General features: G+C 44.5%; 1 protein-coding gene across 3 annotated transcripts in view; it reads right to left on the reverse strand.

Annotated features, from left to right (window-relative positions):
- Positions 1 to 2253: 2253 nt before the first annotated feature.
- The window catches only part of CADM3 (cell adhesion molecule 3), a 381683-nt gene continuing 361628 nt past the window's right edge, over positions 2254 to 22308 (reverse strand). For 2 of the 3 annotated variants that reach the window (XM_056546912.1, XM_056546915.1), the window contains exons 8-10: positions 9843 to 9863; positions 5937 to 6062; positions 2254 to 3728 (exon numbers count right to left, since the gene is read on the reverse strand). In XM_056546912.1, the coding sequence (XP_056402887.1) occupies positions 3610 to 3728; positions 5937 to 6062; positions 9843 to 9863 (266 nt within the window). In that variant the 3' untranslated portion in view covers positions 2254 to 3609. The remainder of the gene's footprint in view (positions 3729 to 5936; positions 6063 to 9842; positions 9864 to 22308) is intronic. The other variant, XM_056546914.1, reaches the window with a different exon arrangement.

Below are 22308 nucleotides of genomic sequence, written 5' to 3' on the forward strand. Positions count from 1 at the left end.
TGTTTTAGGGAGACCCCATCCATAAACTGAAGAAACTTTAGACACTTACTGTACATTGAATCTTTTTACAGGAAGCTCCATCAGCAACTAAAACCAGTGTTTTATGGTTTTTGACCCAATTCATGTATAGTAGTATATAACATACCGTATGTATAATATATGTATCGTAATATATATATATATATATATATATATATATATATATATATATTCTGTTGCTATATATATATATATATATATATATATATATATATATATGACAATAAGTAGACTTATCCGGAAGCACCTGAATTACAACCATGCGGCATAACAAGATATATTGAACAGTTTTTATAGGGGTAAAACCCCACATCATAAAAACATTGGGGAAAGGGGACTGTAAAATATAAAATCTAAATAAAAATATCCTATAAACTGGAGTTTACTGGGTGATCCACCATTATGTGGACTCTACTCTATCTCAATATTACAACTATTGTTCGTGAAGGTTCTTGAATTTCTTTGATCTGACATCAAGGAGCAGGTCTTGTTTAGTCATTGTGCATATTTGTTGTCTGATCATTGTTGTTTATCGGAGGTTATTTGGATTCCAGATTAAAGGACACAAATGAGAAATCATTATGGGGTCATCATGCTTACGAACATTAGATGCCTGTATGCATTTTAATATCATACCCAATACATTACATTATTAAAGTCTGCATGCGCTATTCATAAAGCCTATGAACTGACCCAAGGCATCATGTAGACAACTCCATCAAGTACCCTGAGGCTGTATAGCGACACATAGACACTCCATGTGCTGCCGTATGGCACTTCCTGCGGCACTGTGTGTTGGAGATACCAGAAGCAATGCTATTCATTTTTTTTTTCTGATGGATAAATACAGAATAAACCTACACATGGCTACAAGTCTTACTGTGCCGTATGATGGCTCTGTACAACTTGGAGGTTTCTACAGACTAGTAATATATTCGCAAGTGTGGGGCCTTAAAGGGGTGTTCTGTCCAGAGACATCTTATCCCCTTTCCAAAGGATAGGGGATAAGATGTCTGATCGCAGGGGTCCTGCCGCTAGGGACCCCCGCGATCTCGGCTGCTGCACCCCAGACATCCGGTGCACGGAGCGAACTTCACTCCGTGCCGGATGACTGGCGATGCGGGGCGAAGGCTTGTGACGTCAAGGCCACGCCCCGCTTGTGATGTCACAGCCTTGCCCCCTCAATGCAAGTCTATGGGAGGGGGCGTGACTGTCGTCACGCCCCCTCCCATAGACTTGCATTGAGGTGGCTTGGCCGTGACGTCACAAGCGTGGCATAGCTGTGACATCACGAGCCTCCGATGCTGCACCCAACGCTTTTAAAGAATGCAGCAGGGAGATTGCAGGGGGTCCCCAGCTGGCGGGACCCCAGCGATCAGACATCTTATGCCCTATACTTTGGATAGGGGATAAGATGTCTAGGGGCAGAGTACCCCTTTAAACCCACTGAAAACCATTACTATTAACAGGACGGAATACGCAATGGAAGGATATCCCTTATAGTCTCTAATAGTTTGTGTGCAATCTCAAATTCCTAAGCAAAAATGGAGCTAGACTTGGAGCACTCCCTGAAGAAACTGAATTCCATTCTGTTTTTCTTTAACTGTGTGAATGTTTTTGTGCTATTCCGAATAATGTGCCCTTAGAAGTTGGGTCCCTGTTTATGACATTTTGGTTTAGACATCTCCAAAAATGAACACAATGATGGACTCGTGAGCCTGTAGCCGATGACTCCTGGCACCCTTTTACATGGGACGGAGCTTTTGCTTGTTTTGACCTCACTGAGAGCCTAAAAACACTTAAACTGTGAGGGTTCACACACCCATTTTAAGCCTTATTTTGAGCCATTTCCTTTTTAGCCATGGAGGCTTCAAAAATAGTGTGTGAATATAGCCTGAGTCTGTATCTTTTTTGTGAGATGACGGAAACCAACAGGTGGGTCAGGGTTGTCCTACACACAGTGGTATCACTTACTATCTGCCTGCAAAGCTAGGCCTTCGTAGACTTAACCCCAAAATGAACATGCGTTATCACTTTCTTGCCATATTGGTCACTTTGTTATTTTTTCGCAATTCTGAGAGTTTTTGAACATTTTGATTTTATACCACTTCTAACCGGTAAATATACACATATACAAATATATATATATATATATATTCCAAATGTGGCATCCATGACGTAAAAAGTACAAAATCAGGGACAATGCAACAATGACACAGCGAAAAAAATAATAATTTATGCCAAGCCTGGTACATACATAGTATGACATATTACAGAGATTTATTGGTTAATATCGGTAACTCTGTCAAATGAATGACGTTGTAAGCTCTGTGAAAATGAAGTCCACATCTGTAAAAAACAAGAAATCACCTGATGACGCATTCATGTGGTAAATATAATAGGTATGGTGCTTTATAACAGATTAAATACCACCTATCCAATGGAAATAACTGGGTTTGAAACCGGGATTCTATTGCTGAATGATAACCAATCAGATAGCTCCAAACGTATGACCACCTTTTGGGAATGGAAGATTCTGATTGGTTTTGTCTCTTTTCATACCATACCATGCTGTTCCATTAAGACCTAGGTTAATGACATAGGACCAAAAACAATGTAAAAAATTATGACACGAAGCAAATAACACTGTGCCTTTTCATTAATTTTGTGCAAAACCGAGACCCTGAATAGCATAAGCCAACTCGGTTAGGGACTCTGACCCGCCTTGAAACTAGGAATTACGTTAGCTGGGAGCTTCCTTTTCTTGTCCCATTTCCAGAATCCAAAATGTCGCTCAACATATTTCTAGTCAAGTGGCAAAAAACACCACTTAACATTTTCCCTTCCCCTCCCCCCCTTCCGCCAGAGCTAAGGGTGGCCACCGGCTACAGAAAGGTTAACCATCTAAACCATACACTTCTCCACAACGGTTATAAGGAGTCGTAAATAATACAAATTTTTTTTTTCAGGTCTTAAAATGGAAGCTTGAATTGTGGCACCTTATAAACTCCTCCCCATGTATTCCTGACGTATAACACTCCTTCCTAGAAAATATCTATCCTACCAGTTATTTAATTTACCCAGGAAAAAAAATAAAAATAAAATAATAATAATAAAAAAAACACTAAATATATTATATATTTTTCCCCGCCGCCCCTCCCACCCCAACATTCCAAAGTAAAAAATGAAAGGATAAAACTTTGTACACGTTGTAAATGAAAGTAAACAAAAAAAAAATATCTTATAACTCACGGCTATTATTTGTTAGAATAGTGCGTTCACCGAAGATATGTAGATTTAAGCAAGCAATTTTTATCTTTTTTAGGAGTTTTTAGTAATAACTTTTATACAAGTTTTTTTTTTTTTAGAAGCAAATCTCTCCAATTACTGTCCCTTTCTCTCTCGTCCCCTTCTCCTTGCTGTAGCCCTGGTAAAGAGAGAGAGAGAGTCGTCCATGCCAAATATCCTGAACGTTGGTTTCAATTTGTTCTGCCGCTGCTGTTTTGTTTTTGTTGTTAACTGTGTTGTTCTTGCTGCCGTTGTCACATTGTTTAGGAGAAGGCGTGGAGCTTATATGAAATATTCCTTTTTGTCGTCAGACCCTCCTTGTCCGCCCTCTGCGTTGATAATGGCGGTGTCTGCATCGGGGGCATCATCTGATCCCTTGGCTTCATGGGTAAGATAGGTCCCTGAAAATGGACAAATGGACAAGACTGCAACATCACCGTTATCATCCTCACATTTTCTTAGTAAAGAAAGGGAGACAGAGTGTGTGGTAAGAGAAAGTACAAAACTGGTAATAACATGAATTAGGTTCATGACTCTGCTATGTTGTACTTCCTTTGCTGTATGGTCACAGGCAGCGACAATTTCTGGCACAACCTGTAGGGGCTAGCCATATGCATATACTGTTTTCTTTAGGGTTCATGCACATTTCTGATTCTGGTCCTCCTCCAATCTTTGCCAGTCACCACCTACATAACTGTGCTCCACCTGCTCCCTGATGCCTGAGCAACTTTGTAGTTTTCTACAGCAAAGGTGTTTGTCTGCCCTGTTACTGTGATCCTTTGTTTGACCTAAGCCTGTTTCCTGACTCCAGATCCTGTTGTACCTCCCTGACCACCTGTGCTTGACCTTGACTGCCGACCACACCTATGCTCTCATCAAGCCTGCATCTCCTGGCTGCAGCTCAGCTCTGCTACATTGAACTATGTTTTGCGCTACTACCATCTAAAAGGTCAGCTCATTCCTCCAGCTTACATCCCTGGAGTGGTTCTGGAGTGGTTCTTGCCACTTAATCAGGACCACTCTTGTTGGAAGCAACCTGGTATCTCCCCTACAGCTGAAGTCTAGCTTCTGCATCCTGGAGCAGTTTAATGGGTAAAGACTAGGGGAATTCTTAGACTCCACTCCCAAGTTTGGCCCAAAGCCAAACCGGTTAGTGGCACAAGCGAGTTCACACCGTTGAGGTGTTACAATTACCTCTCAATCAGTCCCTAATGTCTTCAATATCGCTGCTCCTGGTCTTTAAAATACTTCTCTTCCTGGTGTTAATTCCTGATACGTCAAAGCACTGCTCAGCCAATCACTGGTTGAGGCGGGTCACCACTGCGGTCACTGATTGGCTGAGCGGCAATGTGACCTATTGGGGCAAAGAACCGCGAAGTGAAGTTTACCGGAGATTGCAAGTATCAATACTGGAGTCTATGGGGAGTGAGAGGTAAGTATAGTTTTGTGTTTGTTTTTTGTCAGCCTAGGCATGTATTTGAATAAAACCCCTTTTTTGCTGAACGACCCCTTAAAGGGTGAATTCTTATTCTTGTTCCTGCAGCTATACATTACAAGCCATCATACACGGGATGACTATTTTGCCTTTTGTATGTATTTCACAAAGCAGCAACATAAAGGAGTTGCAAAGGTTGCAATCGGACCTGGCACCTAAGGGAGGGGGTGGTCTAAAAGGTGTTCCTTTCCACAGTACAGTATATCGTAATGATATAATAGTCGAAAGGCTCATTCACTATTTGATGGATATAATAATCTAGAATCCTAAACTGCATTTTATTATTAATATAGTTATTTTTTCTATTTATGTTGCATTTTTTCCCTCATTTACTTAGTGGCTATAGAAAAAGTGAAGACATTTTGAAATATATGAAAGAGTACCTGTCACCAAACTAAACTTTAATTATATTGTTCAGTATGTAATTATAAGACACTTTGCTATTTACTTTCTGATAAAATGTTCAACCTTTATATGCTTTTAATGTGATTGAAAAAATGGCCACTGTGAAAGTCAAACAGTCAGTTTGGTCTCCTCCCAGCCTGACAAGAGACCAAACTCAGGAAGCGCATGCGGGGCATGGTGAGGCACAACTCTCGCAGGCTTCAGTGATGTCGTGCCTGCTGGGGAACGCCCACTTTCTCCTGCCGGGGGAAGGGGGAAAGGTATGATACAGAGTTTTTTAAAGCTCGGAAAATATTTTTACCATCTTAGTATTTGTGATCGTATGGTATATTCCCTGTGCCATTTTTCTGGGGTATATGTCTTTAAGGGTTAAGGATTTTGTTCATGTCTGCTTTTTTTATATATATTTTTTTTTCTATTGACATCTAATTAAGTAATATTTTTTGGAAAATAGTTGTTACTCTTTTTCAGGTAGCACGTGTAGGTTATATACTGGGTATTCAGTGACATCGTGCCTTCAGGGGAACACCCACTTTCTCCTGCTGGGAGCTCACACAATGTGAGAAAGGGCAGTAGGGGTGTTAGGAGTAGTTAGGGAATATATTCCGAGTTAGTTTAGAAAACATGGTTTGATGACAGGTACTCTTAAAATATATAATGTGACTAACATGTCATAAGTGTTTTGTAAAACCGCTATGGTTGACCTTACCTTTGTGTCTGATCAGGTAGCGTCCCAAGACGATAAGCAGACAGAAAAGCAGGAAGGCGATAACTGCTACCACTCCTCCAATAACAGCATGGTCAATGCTTGACTGGGAGGGAATGGGGCTGGGGTCTGGTCGAGGGCCGGGTGAGAAGATAATCAGAGGTTAGCAAAGGAGGACAACAGAAGAAGAGGAGAACAATTGGGGGGAGGGGGGGGGGAGACAACATTATGAAAAAAAAGTGTAAATATATTTAAATATTGTAAGGAAGGAAACAGTAAAGTCAAAAAATATATAAAATATTTTTTTTTAAATTTGCAAATAAAAAAAAATCACAGTAAGAAAAGCAAGTTTTGTTTATAGAGCAGCACTTTGGAAACAATAGGGAATTCATGCAACATAACAAAAAAGCTGAAGTGTTTCTTAAGATTTGATGACTATTCTACCACTTTAAGAGTCTTGTCTTGACCTACCCACCTCTACAGGTTCCTGGGTGGGTCATGACACCTGCTCCCTGGGACAGAACAGCCTATAGTATGATTCCGTTATGGATTTCCCCATCAGTGGGTACAAAGTAAATGTTTTGTGGGTCTCTAGTAGTGTTGCTCGCGAATATTCGCAATGCGAATATTATTTGCGAATATCGCATATTCGCGAATTCGCGAATTTCGCGAATATAGCGCTATATATTCGTAAGTCTCTAGTAGATGGAAGTTAGAAGATCTGAGATAAAAGAACCCTCCTTCCAAAGGGCCTGAGTGGGTGGTGCCCCATACAGAGTTATTCTTTTTTGCATTTCCTGAATCACAGTGTATCAGTTTAGGCCACAGTCTTTATTCAAATTACAATAATCATTTTACCTAAATATATAGTCAAAGAAAATCTTATAACTAATGCAGAGGGAGATAGGATCCAGGATGGCATGGCTGTTAATAGGCACAGTAAAAAGGCTCTGCAGACAAGAAATGTGAATGTGGGCCAGATAGGTTTAGAAGTATTTGAAACCCTACTACCGTGTTTCTCCGAAAATATGACCGGGTCTTATATTAATTTTAGTCACCAAAAACACACTAGGGCTTATTTTCAGGGTAGGGCTTATTTATTATGTACATTGAACAACATTTAATGGTATTTACTCCCCCCCATCATTATCATGTGATGGGCGCAGCTCTGCCCCCCAACATCCCCCCCGCCGGTTAATCAGCCCAGCGCTGCACCCCACATCGGGGGACTAATCGTATGTCACCCGCGAGCGCTGCTTCTCTCCCCCCCCCTGCCAAATAATTATCAGCCGCTGCGCTGTACTTTGTATTCCTGTGCCCGGGCTGCAAATATTAAAAAAATAAATTTTAACTTACCTTCGTCCTCCGTTCCCACGTTGCTAAGGAACCGGCCTCATGGTCCCTCCGCTGTTCTTGCTGCGGTCCTGGGGATGGGAACGTCACAGAGCCTTCAGCCTATCACCGGCCACAGTGATGACCCGCCTCGGCCGATGATAGGCTGAGCCAACTGTTATGTAAGAAGCCGGCCGGCTCCTTACATGACAATGCGCTCAGCCTATCATCTGCAGAGGCGGGACATCGCTGCGGCCAGTCATAGGCTGAAGGCTCTGAGATATCACAACACCAGGAAGCAGCAAGAGCAGCTGAGAACAGCGAAGCCGGTTCCTTAGCAACGGGGGAACGGAGGACGAAGGTAAGTTAAAGTTTGTTTTTTTATATTTGCAGCTTGGGCATTGCCTAGGTCAGTGGTCTTCAAGCTGCGGACCTCCAGATGTTGCAAAACTACAACTCCCAGCATGCCCAGACAGCCGTTGGCTGTCTGGGCATGCTGGGAGTTGTAGTTTTGCAACATCTGGAGGTCCACAGGTTGAATACCACTGGCATAGGTCTTATTTTCGGGGTAGGGCTTATATTGCATCCCACCCCGATAATACAGCTAGGGCTTAGGGTAGGGTGTATTTTCAGGGAAACAGGGTAGTTCTCATATGTGGGCCATATTGATCAGAGTTTTTGAGTACATACAGCTAGATGGAGAACCACTTGAGATGTCATTGAGTCTTAAAGGGGTACTCCACTGCCCCAGCGTCCAGAACATTTTGTTCCAAACGTTGGGTGCGGGCCAGGGGGGTCGGGGGGGTGGGGTCGTGATGCCACTTCCCTCCCATAGACTTGTACTGAGGGGGAATGGTGTAATGTCACAAGGGGAGGGGCCGATAAATGACGTCATGACCCCCGCAGCCTGTATCCAGCATTCAGAACAAAATGACGCTGGGGCAATGGAGTACCCCTTTAAACTGTTGTGTCTTATATCATAAGGTCCCCTTACTCTGATGGGATGGTACACTTTATTAGAATGCTAAGAACCTCAGTTTTAGAATGGTTTACATTTTACTCATATTTTAGCACTTGCATTGTGCTGCTGTGTTTGTATTTGTATTGGTATTTCAGCCATGGCAGCATGCACCATCATTTTACAATGATTCCTTTGGAAGTGCTAAGCATTTTTTTTTTTTTTTTTGGGGGGGGGGGTCTGGATGTTTTTTTTTCTGGAAAAATATACTATTATAAGTTATGAATACTAGATTTAGGGGGATAGAACACTGATTCAGGGATTTATTCTGATGCCATATTGGGGAGGGGGAGGATTTTTTCCTCTGTTATGGGGCAATTGGCATCAGCCTCAAATTTTATTTTATTTTTTCCTCTGGATCAACCCAGTAGGGTTTAAGGTTGAACTTCATGGACTTTTGCCTCTTTTTCAACCTTACTAACTATGCAGCTATGGTATAGGTGTTCACTGACAAACATGACTATAAACTATCGTAGAGGAAATGTTACTGGTGAATATATCACTTTATTGGAATTGGACTGATGCTAGATTGAGGCAACACTGTTTACTTTTATAAGCAGATGTTAACTAGATTGGGATTTCGTTAAATCTTGTGTACCTGGTGAAATGTAAATTGTCCATTTTCTTAAGCCCAACTGTATTAAAAGCCTAGAAAAATGTAGTTGTCGAAACTTTTAATTTCCCTACGCCGTGTCCTGCTGACATATGGGTTTATAAGCAGATGTAAAGTTGGGTCCTCACACTGTAGGGCTCGCATCAACTGTGCCACATGTGACATGAAGGAACAAGGGGGTCAAAAATAGTTATACTTTAGTTAGTCCCATAAAGGAAGCTATAATGGACCACCTTATTCCCGCTACTTCACAAGGAGTCAATGGGATGTCTGTTGGAGGTCAGTTTGAGAACTACTCCAATCTCAGGTTACTGTATTGTAATTCATTGAGATGGGGATTTTGGGGTTAAAGGGGTACTCAGCTGTAAACATGTTATCCCCTATCCAAAGGAAAGGGGATCACATGTTAGATCGCGGGGTCCCCACTGCTGAGGACCCCCGCAATCTCTGGGCCGGCAGCAGTGGCGGCATCCAGAACACGGAAGCTTGCAGCTTCCATGTTCGTGACGTCACGCCACACCCCTCCATTCATGTCTATGGGAGAGGGCGTGATGGCTTGTGTATAGAGGTCACGCCTCATCCCATAGAGGTGAATGGAGGGGGCATGGCCACCGGCATCGCCAGTCATCGGACACTGACGGAGTCAGCTCTGTGCACCGATTGACTGAAGTGCCGCAGTGGAGATTGTAGGAGTCCTCAGCAGCGGGACCCCCACGATCTAACATCTTATCCCCTATCCTTTAGATATTTAATAAGATGTTTGCAGTGGAGTACCCCTTTAAGCTGGAGTCCCCCAGAATGTTCAGTTTTGAAATGAATGCAAACAAAGTAAAGCAAATGAAGCTTAACTTGTAAATCTGTGAAGAATTTTGGCTTTAGAAGAGAACATTCAAAATTCATGCATAAGCAAAGAGTGAAGATAGGGCACCTCAGAAGTAATGGATACCTTGATAAAATGTCTGGGATTCTGCAGGTGGGATGGGAGGTCAGTGTGGTTGACGTCACACAGCGGGCAGGATAATGGAGGTGACAAAGGGAGGAAGCATAGGGAGGGAAAAATGAGAGACGATAAAATGACAAGCAGCGGATTAAGCGGCAAACAATACATTGGTTGCAGCCATTAGTAAAGCAACGTAACATGTCTGTGGTGGCACGGTAACCAGAGAACAGGCAACGTTGACTTCTTACAATTCTTATGTACATGCATTTCCCGAAAAAAAAAAAAGAAGAGAAAACAATGAGGAATACACTATAAAATTATCGGCCTGACATAGTAAAACATCTATATCAACAGACATTTTATAGCGATGATGAAAATGATGATAATAACATGTTTTATAATAATAGATTAATACCCACAGCCGTGCATGGCGGTTGAACAACAAAAGAGTAGGGAATAAAAAATATCTTGGACTTTACATATCATTTATTGTTACACAAATCGACCCCTTGAACCACTCAAACAAAATGGCCGACCTCTTGTTCTCCTTAGAGTAGAGGTTGCCATGGTGATGACAGTGGGAAAGCCATTTCTAGGCCTTACTCTAGACCCCGACAAAAGCTTCAAAGGCTGTGCAAAGTAGATACACCGCACGGCTCCGTTCTTTTTACATTTGAATTTCTTTTTGATCTTAACTTCTCCCGGTAGTTGACAAACAAGAAGGAAGCCTGACAATGGATCTGGCGCAGGCAAGTCTCTCTAGCGTCAAAGGAGTTAACAATACAAGCCCTAAGTTCGTGAATGGGAAATCAACAAGACGCACGGTTTGTGAATAAGTGTCTTCAATTACATTAGGAATTCACATTTGTCAGGTTGGCGGTTATAAATAGAAGGAAATATATTTCCTGCTCACGTAATCCATGCATTTGTGCTCCGTAGGAAGCCAGAAAAGCTGATAAGACTCATGAACATTTCACATGGAAGCTGTGAAATTTACGGAATTGCTGAGTAAATATGGGGCCATTGTTAAACTGCTGCAAGGGAAAGCGGAAGAGGAACGCCGGTTCAATGTTTAGGGACAAACTGTGCTGCCGTATGTCTATCTGAAATACAGTAATAATCATCAAGTGAATCATTTCACAAAGAAGATGGGGGTCCTTGGCTATTTCGCCTAGTTAATGGGTTCAGTAGGATATTTCCTACTAAGGAACATCTTACCACAGAGAATTGGAAAAATGCAATGACTGGATTAAGATAACGAAGAGTACTAAACCATGGGATATCCGAAAAATAGAGGGATAACTGTGCACTCATCTTATCTGAAGGGTATACAATTATTTGGCCCTTCAGGGGAAGGTATCTTCCTTGGACCTATAGACGCCTCTGGCACCACATGGGTTTTTGAGGGATTTCTTCATTGCAAGATTCATCAAAATTTGGTTGACGTTAAAGGACATCTATAGTGCAAAATAACTTATCCCCTATCCGAAGGATAGGGGATAAGTTATATGTCGCGGGGGGTCCGAGCGCTGGGGCCCCCCGCGATCTCCGGTACGGGGCTGCAGCAATATACAGGAAAGGGGGCATTCCGTCCCCGCATGACGCGGCGGCCAACACGCCCCCTCCATGTACCCCATAGAGATACATGGAGGGAGAGTGTCTGTGCGGCTTTCTGCTGGGGACGAAACGTCACTTCCTGCAGACTGCCGCAGCCCCGTCCAGGAGATCCTGGGGGGCCCCAGCGCTTGCACCCCCCGTGATCTATAACTTTTCCCCTATCCTTTGGATAGGGGATAAGTTATTTTGCACTGAAGTACTCCTTTAAGAACTGATGAACAGACGCACTTCTTATTTTCTCATGCTAGACCTTGTTCTTGAGCCAAGAAATCGGCATGCAATGGTCAACCATGTTAGAACATGATAACCGTATGATGATTATAACAATAGAATAACTGTTCACTCATCTCTCCTTTAGGGAATAAATATATAATTGTTCTACAAGAAGATATCTTGCTAAAAAAAAATCTAAGTCCCAATACATCTACAGGTAAAAAGTACTGCGGGTTGGGTCAAAGAATCGGACAGTGTATGGCCTCCCATGTTAGAAGATGTTTAAATGGGTACTCTGCCCCTAGACATCTTATCCCCTATCCAAAGGATAGGGGATAAGATGTCTGATCACGGGGGTGCCGCAGTTGGGGACCCCCGTGATATCCCTGCTGCACCGGGTGTTCGTTTAGAGCATTGGGTGCAGCGCTGGAGGCTCAGGACATCACAGGCAAGCCTCCTCCCATAGGCTTGCATTGAGGGGCGTGGCTATGACATCACGAGCGGAGCGTGCCCCTGACGTCACAAGCCTCCGCCCCTCATCGCCAGTCATCTGACAAGGAGCGAAGTTCACTCCGTGCACCGGATGTCTGTGGTGCCGCAGCTGAGATCGCAGGGGGTCCCCATTGGCTGGACCACCACGATCATACATCTTATCCCCTATTCTTTGATTAGGGGATAAGATGTCTAGGGGTGGAGTACCCCTTTAAGGATAAACACACTATAGAAGAAGCAAGTTCTATCTTAAAAGGGTATTCCAGGAAAAAACTTAAATTACTTCTATTAAAAAAATCTTAATCCTTCCAATAATTATCAGCTGCTTAAGTTTTGTTGTTATTTTCTGTCTGGCAACAGTGCTCTCTGCTGACATCTCTGCTTGTCTCGGGAACTGCACAGAGTAGAAGAGGTTTGCTATGGGGAACTACTTCTAAACTGGGCGGTTCCCGAGACACGTGTCATCAGAGAGCACTTAGACAGAAAAGAACAACTCAACTTCAGCAGCACATAAGTACTGAAAGGATTTAGATTTTTTTATGGAAGTCATTTACAAATCTGTTTTACTTTCTGGAGCCAGTTGATATATAAAAATAAGTTTTTTCCTGGATAACCCCTTTAAGGTGCACTTGTCAATTGGGTTTTTTGGAAAGATACATTCATTGTATCAAAATAAAGAACCTCTTAAACAGACACACTCCATGGCAGGAATTTACCAGTTTATTTTCTTGCGTAGATTTGTAGCAGGATTTTTCACAGTGTAAAATCTGAAACATTTTGTGCGACTTTCCATTTACACAAGAAATCAAGGTAGGTAAATATACACTGATTTGTAGTAACTAATGAAGTGGTAATAGATTTATCGACTTTTGGGAATTTCCCGACTTTTGGGAATTTGTCCAAGACTTTGTCGCACCACTTTGTCGAAACACTACATAAATGTACACAAGCTAAAAGCGTCTGTACACAATGGCTGTTCTGAGCTGTTTCTGTGCAGGACACATTTATTAAAGACTAGTTGCTCAGTTTTTCCTTCCTAATCGTTGTTGGGGAGGAAAATCAACAAAGGAGGAAGCTTTTGACTTCAAATCTTATCCCCATATATTGTTGTCATATCCCAACCCCATATCCCGTCCTCATATCCCGTCCTCATGCCCCGACCTCCTATCCAGACCTCCTATCCCGTCCTCCTATCTCGACCTCCTATGTGGACCTCCTATCTCGACTTCCTATCCCGATCTCCTATCCCGTCCTCCTATCCCGTCGTCCTATCCCGTCGTCCTATCCCGACCTCCTATCCCGTCCTCCTATCCCATCCTCCTATCCCGTCCTCCTATCCCGTCCTCCTATCCCGTCCTCCTATCCCGTCCTCCTATCCCGTCCTCCTATCCCGTCCTCCTATCCCGTCGTCCTATCCCGACCTCCTATCCCGTCCTCCTATCCCATCATCCTATCCCGTTCTCCTATCTCAACCTCCTATCCCGTCCTCCTATCTCGACCTCCTTTCCCGTCCTTCTATCCCGGCCTCCTATCTGGACCTCCTATCCCGTCCTCCTATCTGGACCTCCTATCTCCCCCTCCTATCTCCACCTCATATCCCGTCCTCATATCCCCACCTCCTAACTCGACCTCCTATCCCGACCATCCCGTCCTCCTATCTTGACCTCCTATCTCGACCTCCCATCCCATCCTCATATCCCGACCTGTAATATGTGTACCAGGTATTGAAGACTGGAGGCTAGAATCACTGCCAAAGGGGCTTCAATTAAGTACTGATTAAAGGGGTACTCCGCTGCTCAGCCATTGGAACAAACCATTCCAAACGCTGGAGCCGGCGACAGGAGCTCGTGATGTCATAGCCCCATCCCTCATGATGTCCCGTCCCGCCCCCTCAATGCAAGTCTATTGGAGGGGGCGTGACGGCCGTCACGCCCCCTCCCATAGACTTGCATTGAGGGGGTGGGGCGTGATGTCATGAGGGGGCGGGGCTATGACATCACTTAGACAGAAAAGAAGGATTAAGATTTTTTAATAGAAGTAATTTACAAATCTGTTTAACTTTCTGGAACCAGTTGATATATATATATATATATATATATATATATATATATGTGTGTGTGTGTTTTTTTCCTGGATAACCCCTTTAAGAATTATGGATGCCACTTTGCTCTTGGGAACTTTCAGTGCAGCAGACATTTTTTTACCCTTCTCTAGATCTGCGCCTCCACACTATCCTGAGCTCTACAGGCAGTTCTTTCTCCCTCATGGCTTGGTTTTTGCTCTGATATACATTGTCAGCTGTGAGACCTTATATACACAGCGCTGTGTCTTTCCAAATCATGTCCAATCCCCTGAATTTCCCACAGGTGACTCCAATCAAATTATGGGGTATTAAAGGGGTACTCCGCTGCTCAGCGTTTGGAACAAAATGTCTGAATGATTAGAGCCGGGAGCTTGTGACGTCATAGCCCCACCCCTCATGATGTCCCGCCCCGCCCCCTCAATGCAAGTCTATGGGAGGGGGCGTGACGACCGTCACGCCCCCTCCCATAGACTTGCATTGAGGGGGTGGGCCGTGATGTCATGAGGGGCTATGATGTCACAAGCTCCCGGCTCTAATCATTCAGTACATTTTGTACCAAATGCTGAGCAGCGGAGTACCCCTTTTAAATCCAGATTAACGGGGGAAAACTTTATTTATTTATTTTTTTGTTTAAAAAACATTATTTTTTTTAAATCTACTGGTGATTAGTGTTGGGCGCAAATATTCGCATTTCGAATTATTATCATGAATATCGCAAATTCGTGAATTCGAGAATATTGCGAATATATTCGCTATACATTCGAAATTGTGAATATTAGCTTTTTTCACATATGCAAATATTAGCATATTCCTTCTTGTGGGCCAATTAGAATGATACAAATACACTTGTCAGAGGTTATCAACAACATCCCTAGCAACCAATAGGAAAGTTGCCCACCCCCCCTCTCACTGTTTTCTTCCTCAAATGCGTGAATATGTAAATATTCACATATGCGAATATTCACACATGCGATTATAACGAATACGAGCAATTCATGAATATAGGACGAATATTCGTCTATATATATATATATATATATATATATATGCGCGAAATATTGCAAATTTGAATATGAGCAATGCCGCTCATCACTACATTTGTAAATGACTTCTATTAAAAAATCTTTACCCTTCCAGTACTTATTAGCAGCTGTAGGCTACAGAGGAAATTCTTTTCTTTTTGAATTTCTTTTTTGTCTAGTCCACAGTGCTCTCTGCTGACACCTCTGTCCGTGTCAGGAACTGTCCGGAGCAGCATAGGTTTGCTATGGGGATTTTCTCTTGCTCTGGACAGTTCCTAACACGGGTACCAGGTGTCAGCAAAGAGCACTGTGGACAAGACAAAAAGGAAATTAAAAAAGAAAAGAATTTCCTCTGTAGCATACAGCTGCTAAAAAGTACTGGAAGGGTAAAGATTTTTTTTTTTTTATAAAAGTCATTCTGGTATCAGTTGATTTAAAAAAAATAATGTTTTCCATCGGAGTACCCCTTTAACTATGCAGACAACCGGCTGCCTGAGGCATAATTGACTATGCTTGCCTGCAGAGGGTTAAACCAGAGTCGCTATAAATTCCTACCTAATAACACACACAAAAATCTTTCCCATTAAAAAGCCATTTTCCTATGGCGCCCTCCCTTACATTTCTGGCATTGATTTTCTGGAGGGGGCAGAAATAACTCTTTAAATGAAACAATTGTTGGACAAATTAAATTCTGAAAGCACTCGCAGGGAAGTGCTATTAATCGATGCCAACTTCTTGCTGTTTAATACACAAACGTATTCAAAGAAAAGAGGTTTTATTCTCTTGATTAGCAGCGAAACGGGAAACTGAGCCGGAGGAAATTGATTGGGTCCGCGTGATGATCGTCGCGCTGTTTGTAATTAGAAGAATCAGGGAGATAGGACCGAGGAGCCGGGGTCTGATCTAATAGGATTTTTGTTTTGGTTTGATAACCCAAATGGGTTCCTTTATCAAGCCAAAACACGACGGGGAAAAGCTGCGATACACATAATATTGGCTAGAGATTTGGGCTGGCGTGTACACATGCGTTTGATTAAAGATGGTGTTAGTTCATGGCATCTCAGACCCAGGACCAAGAAAGGAATGAAAAATGGAACTTAATTGAAAATAATTTGTTATATTACCCAATTACAAGCCACATTAACCGCCATGTCTGTTGTCCTCATAGTTTGTTTAACTGATCACTAAATCCCTTCTTTTAATTACAGCCATCTTTAAAGCTCCGATTTGGTAAATTATCTCTATAACGCCATCTCTATATAGCAGCTATATCACAGTATAGCAGCTGTTATGTACTGCCCCTGTGGCCTTGTTACTCTTTTGCCTTCTATGGCCGCCCTGCACTACTGCGTCCTCTTGCTATGTTCCTAGGCAATCAATGCCCGTTCCTGGTGACGCTGGCGGGATGTCATTTCATTCTGGAATCTTTCTTAGAGAGTTTGATCCTACTGTGTTTATTCTGTAGCTGTTGTACCGCTCCCTGTCTGTTCCTGTGACCCCCCCTTCCGATTATGTGGCTGTGTTACTATCGTGTCATCATTGCTGTGTTCAGCTGTCAACTGCTCACTATTCTAGGGCCAAAGACCTCAATGTCATCCAGCAGCAAAGTCTACATCCCTTTTAGGAGTTAAAAGTAAAAACCCTAAGGACCCTAAGACTCCATACCCCGGTCTATGGCAAGACTACTTATAGCCCACGTCATGACCACGCCCCCTCAATGCAAGTCTATGGGAGGGGGAGTGACAGCCGTCACGCCCCCTCCCATAGACTTGCATTGAGAGGGTGTGGTCGTGACTGTACGAGCAGGGTGTGGCCATGATGTCACGAGTCTCCGGCACAGAACCCAACGCTCTAAAAGAATGCTGGGTGCAGCGCGGAGAGAGCGGGGGTCCCCAGCGGCGGGACCCCCGTGATCAGACATCTTATCCCCTATCCAAAGAATTGTGGATAAGATGTCTGATCGTGGGGTCCCCAGCGATCTCAGCTGTGGCACCAAAGACATCCAGCGCACAGAGCGAACTTTGCTCGGTGCCGAATGACTGGTCATGCAGGGAGGTGGCTCGTGACGTCACAGTCATGCCCGGCTTGTGACGTCACGACCACACCCCCTCAATGCAAGTCTATGGGAGGCGGCGTGACGGCCGTCATGCCCCCTCCCATAGACTTGCATTGAGGGTGTGTGGTCGTGACTGCACAAGCAGGGCGTGGCCATGATGTCACGAGCCTCCGGCCATCACGCCCCCTCCCATAGACTTGCATTGAGGGGTGTGTGGTCGTGATTGCACGTGCAGGCCGTGGCCATGATGTCACGAGCCTCCGGTGCAGAACCCAACGCTGTAAACGAATGCTGGGTGCAGCGCGGAGAGAACGGGGTCCCCAGTGGTGGGACCCCCATGATCAGACATCTTATCCCCTATCCAAAAAATTGGGGATAAGATGTCTGATCGTGGGGGTCCCCAGCGATCTCAGCTGCGGCACCAAAGACATCCGGCGCACAGAGCAAGCTTTTGCTCAGTGCCGGATGACTGGTCATGCAGGGAGGTGGCACGTGACTTGTCATGCAGGGAGGTGGCTCGTGACGTCCCAGTCATGCCCCGACTGTGAAGTCATCACCATGCCCCCTCAATGCAAGTCAATAGAAGGGGGCGTGACGGCCGTCAAGCCCCCTCCCATAGACTTGCATTGAGGGTGTGTGGTCGTGACTGCACGAGCAGGGTGTGGCCATGATGTCACGAGTCTCCGGCACAGAACCCAACGCTCTAAAAGAATGCTGGGTGCAGCGCGGAGAGAGCGGGGGTCCCCAGCGGCGGGATCCCCGTGATCAGACATCTTATCCCCTATCCAAAGAATTGGGGATAAGATGTCTGATCGTGGGGTCCCCAGCGATCTCAGCTGTGGCACCAAAGACATCCAGCGCACAGAGCGAACTTTGCTCGGTGCCGGATGACTGATCATGCAGGGAGGTGGCTCGTGACGTCACAGTCATGCCCGGCTTGTGACGTCACGACCACACCCCCTCAATGCAAGTCTATGGGAGGCGGCGTGACGGCCGTCATGCCCCCTCCCATAGATTTGCATTGAGGGTGTGTGGTCGTGACTGCACAAGCAGGGCGTGGCCATGATGTCACGAGCCTCCGGCCATCACGCCCCCTCCCATAGACTTGCATTGAGGGGTGTGTGGTCGTGATTGCACGTGCAGGGCGTGGCCATGATGTCACGAGCCTCCGGCGCAGAACCCAACACTGTAAACGAATGCTGGGTGCAGCGCGGAGAGAACGGGGTCCCCAGTGGTGGGACCCCCATGATCAGACATCTTATCCCCTATCCAAAAAATTGGGGATAAGATGTCTGATCGTGGGGGTCCCCAGCGATCTCAGCTGCGGCACCAAAGACATCCGGCGCACAGAGCAAGCTTTTGCTCAGTGCCGGATGACTGGCCATGCAGGGAGGTGGCTCGTGACTTGTCATGCAGGGAGGTGGCTCGTGACGTCCCAGTCATGCCCCGCCTGTGAAGTCATGACCATGCCCCCTCAATGCAAGTCAATAGAAGGGGGCGTGACGGCCGTCAAGCCCCCTCCCATAGACTTGCATTGAGGGTGTGTGGTCGTGACTGCACGAGCAGGGTGTGGCCATGATGTCACGAGTCTCCGGCACAGAACCCAACGCTCTAAAAGAATGCTGGGTGCAGCGCGGAGAGAGCGGGGGTCCCCAGTGACGGGACCCCCGTGATCAGACATCTTATCCCCTATCCAAATGATAGGGGATAAGATGTCTAGGGGCGGAGTACCCCTTTAAACAGCAACCATTTTTTTTTCGCCTGTATAGTCTAATTCAATACTCTACATGAACTTCTCAATGCTCTAAAGGACATTCAGTTTTAAGAAGATGGGTGTGAAATAAATGTAAACAATGGGAGTGACTGACTATGTAATCCCGCCCACCACCGGATATTCACTCCCATTATTAAAATGATGTTCACGCCCACTTGACTGATTCCCTGAATTGTCAAACAAACTATGAATCCACATATCTTGGGAACAGAAGGACGTAGTAAGAAACTGTAAAAAAATGTAAGATCAGGGGATCCTGACAGTAAAATCTTTCTTTTTTCTTTAATAAGATTGTATATTTTGACAGAAATAGGCAAAGTCAATAAATAAAATGAATGAATAGAAATATTTTTTTCTCAGTTAAGGCAGAAGTTGTCCACCCACTGATAGAATGAAATTGATTCATTGAGTGATGTGCCTCATTGTCCTTTGGTCTTTGTATCTGAGGTGTCCCAGTACTCTGGTCCGTCCTGTAAGGTAAACATTGCTTCAGGCACCTGACCTAGGCCCTACTGCTCAGGTGGTGCAGTGATATTCCTTGTAATACTTGTTCTGTTAATTTATATTATGTTGCACTGTACCTTTAAGGAATGTACTGGATATCTATAAGGAGGCATGATGCAGAGTAGCCATGTGACCCTGATTGAACAGTGGGAACCCCCGAATCGCCCTGTATATAGTGTAGGGGGAGGAGCTATCAACCTCACCATTCTGCAAGTGTTCCATGCACAGGAGTTGGTGAGTTCATACCCTGGAGATATCAGTAAATTGAACTTTAGCAGAACCTTAGTCAGCTTGGGATATCTCCAAGTCTAAAATCTGTCATATCTAATAGAAAGTCAATTCAAGTGGGTGAAAAGCCCCATAAGTTCCAGCAAGGTCACAGGGCTCCCATGGGGCTCCCATGGGTTATACTGCATCCCTTCTACTCTGCTTTGTGCTGTGAGTATTGTACAATCTGCTCCTGCCTAAGTAAAAAGACAGTTATCCGTAACCAACCATAGGTGCGTTTATTGCCCCGCACCTGGCCCAGGAGAAGCTGTCTACACCTCGGACCGTGTAGGTTAACGGTACCCTGGCGTCTCTATTTGACAAGTATATCTTGCACCCCGTGTCACCACATATCTCCTAAAGATAAATGGGCTTAAAGCTTGGAAGAGGATCATGGACCTTATATTCCAGCATAGGTGGGTTCACAGGGCACCCACCGTTCACCTCTTCCAACATGTCTTGGGGGGAACCTTCCCTTTAGTCACAATTTTATATAAGATGCCTAAAGTGCAAAAAGGCCCCATTATGGCTTCGACCCAAAAGGTTTCACCCCAGAAAAGTGTATTTATTAGACGTCTTATTCGAGAAGTCTGATCATACTTTAGCTTCAGGTCTTTTTACCGATGTACTATTTCCTACAGCCGTTATGCTGTTCTCTACAAAGTATTAAAACATATAAATTTCCACAGCACTAACTGCTTTAGATGTAAAAATGGATTTATCTTTACGACCATTGATAAACAAATGACGATATGTGAATGCACTGCGGTGAGCAGACGTCTGTGCTACGTCTTGTGCTGCAGGAATTTTCACTGCTTTATTTTTTTCCACAAAAATACAATTATTCGTACATTCGAGATTTATTACAAAACTCATACAATCTTATTATTTTCTGGTAATGGTTGCACTTTTTTGCCATTATACTATCTTGTTGAGTAATTTTCATTTATATTTCTATTGTTCATAGGGGCCATCACCAACTTATCTCCATTCTCCACAGACAGGAAGCCTCTGTTTTCCGTTCCCCCATTGGGGCCAATTTAATAGAAAGTCAATTTGCATAATATAAGTCTTAATTCAGGGAGGAGCCCTGCACTCCGACTGTCAATCAAGTAAGACTGGCAGGAGGAGTGTATTGGGGGCTAAGAGGGCCCAATGCCCATCTGCCCCATGGGAGACTAGTATTTTAATTGGCACATGGGCCATGTTGCAGATTTTGCAATGGGTCCCAGAAGCTACAAGTTACACCTCTAAATATGCCCTAATAGTACGCTGAAACTGTGGTTAAAGGGGTTATCAAGCTATTAAATACATATATACTTGTGAAGCATTACGGCCACCACTTTCTGAGACCTACTAGTTTTATCAGTGATAACCCGCACAGCCAATCACCAGCCACATCGGTGACCTACCAAGTGCATCTCGGAAGGTGGGGGGCCAGAGTGCTCAGCGGGGAGAGTTGGGCCCCATTGTGGAGATTGCAAGGGGTAAGCCCCCACACTACATGATCAGACACTTATCCCCTATTCTGTGGATAGGGGATATACTTTAAATAGCTGGATAACCCCTTTAAGCATATACATAGCCCTGGATTTGTTATTGCAAGACCTGCTGCCTCCACTAGATTTCTGGCTTGTAGAGGGGTTTACTTATTGGGGGAACCTCACTATATCATGGCCATATGCCCCAACACATCACTGAGATAACACAACTTCTTTACAAGTGATAAAAGGGGTACTCCGCCCCTAGACATCTTATCCCCTATCCAAAGTATAGGGGATAAGATGTCTGATCGCGGGGGTTCCGCTGCTGTTTGTTTAGAGCATTGGGTTCAGTGCCGGAAGTTTGTGACGTCACGCCCGCGCCCTGCTCGTGACGTCATGCTCACGCCCCCTCAATGCAAGTCTATGGGAGGGGGCGTGACGGCCGTCACACCCCCTCCCCTAGACTTGCATTGAGGGGGCATGGCCGTGACACCATGAGTGGGGCGTGACCATGATGTCACGAGCCTCTGTCCCGCCAGTGATCCGGCACTGGATGTCTGGGGTGCTGCAGCCGAGATCGCGGAGGTCCCCAGTGGCGGGACCCCCGCGATCAGACATCTTATCCCCCTATCCTTTGGATAGGGGATAAAATGTCTAGGGGCGGAGTACCCCTTTAAGCCTTAATATAGTCCTAGAGTAAAGCTACCTATACACATTAGATTTCTCAGACTCAACTACAATCTAACGTATACGAGGGCTTCTTACTTGGATATCGGAGAGAAAGCTGATGGCCACACAGTCATCCTTCCCTTTATAATCCTATTGTAGGCATTTAGCTAACTTTTGAACTTTGCTGATGATCCTTAAAGCTGTTTTGATCCTAAAAATCATTGTGAGGTGAAGCTGCGTGTGTTCCGAGGTGAAAAATATGCAACTTATTTCATCCACAGTCCCCGAAAA

Source organism: Hyla sarda, chromosome 11 (genome assembly GCF_029499605.1).
Source record: "Hyla sarda isolate aHylSar1 chromosome 11, aHylSar1.hap1, whole genome shotgun sequence".
NCBI classification, from domain to species: Eukaryota; Metazoa; Chordata; class Amphibia; order Anura; family Hylidae; genus Hyla; species Hyla sarda.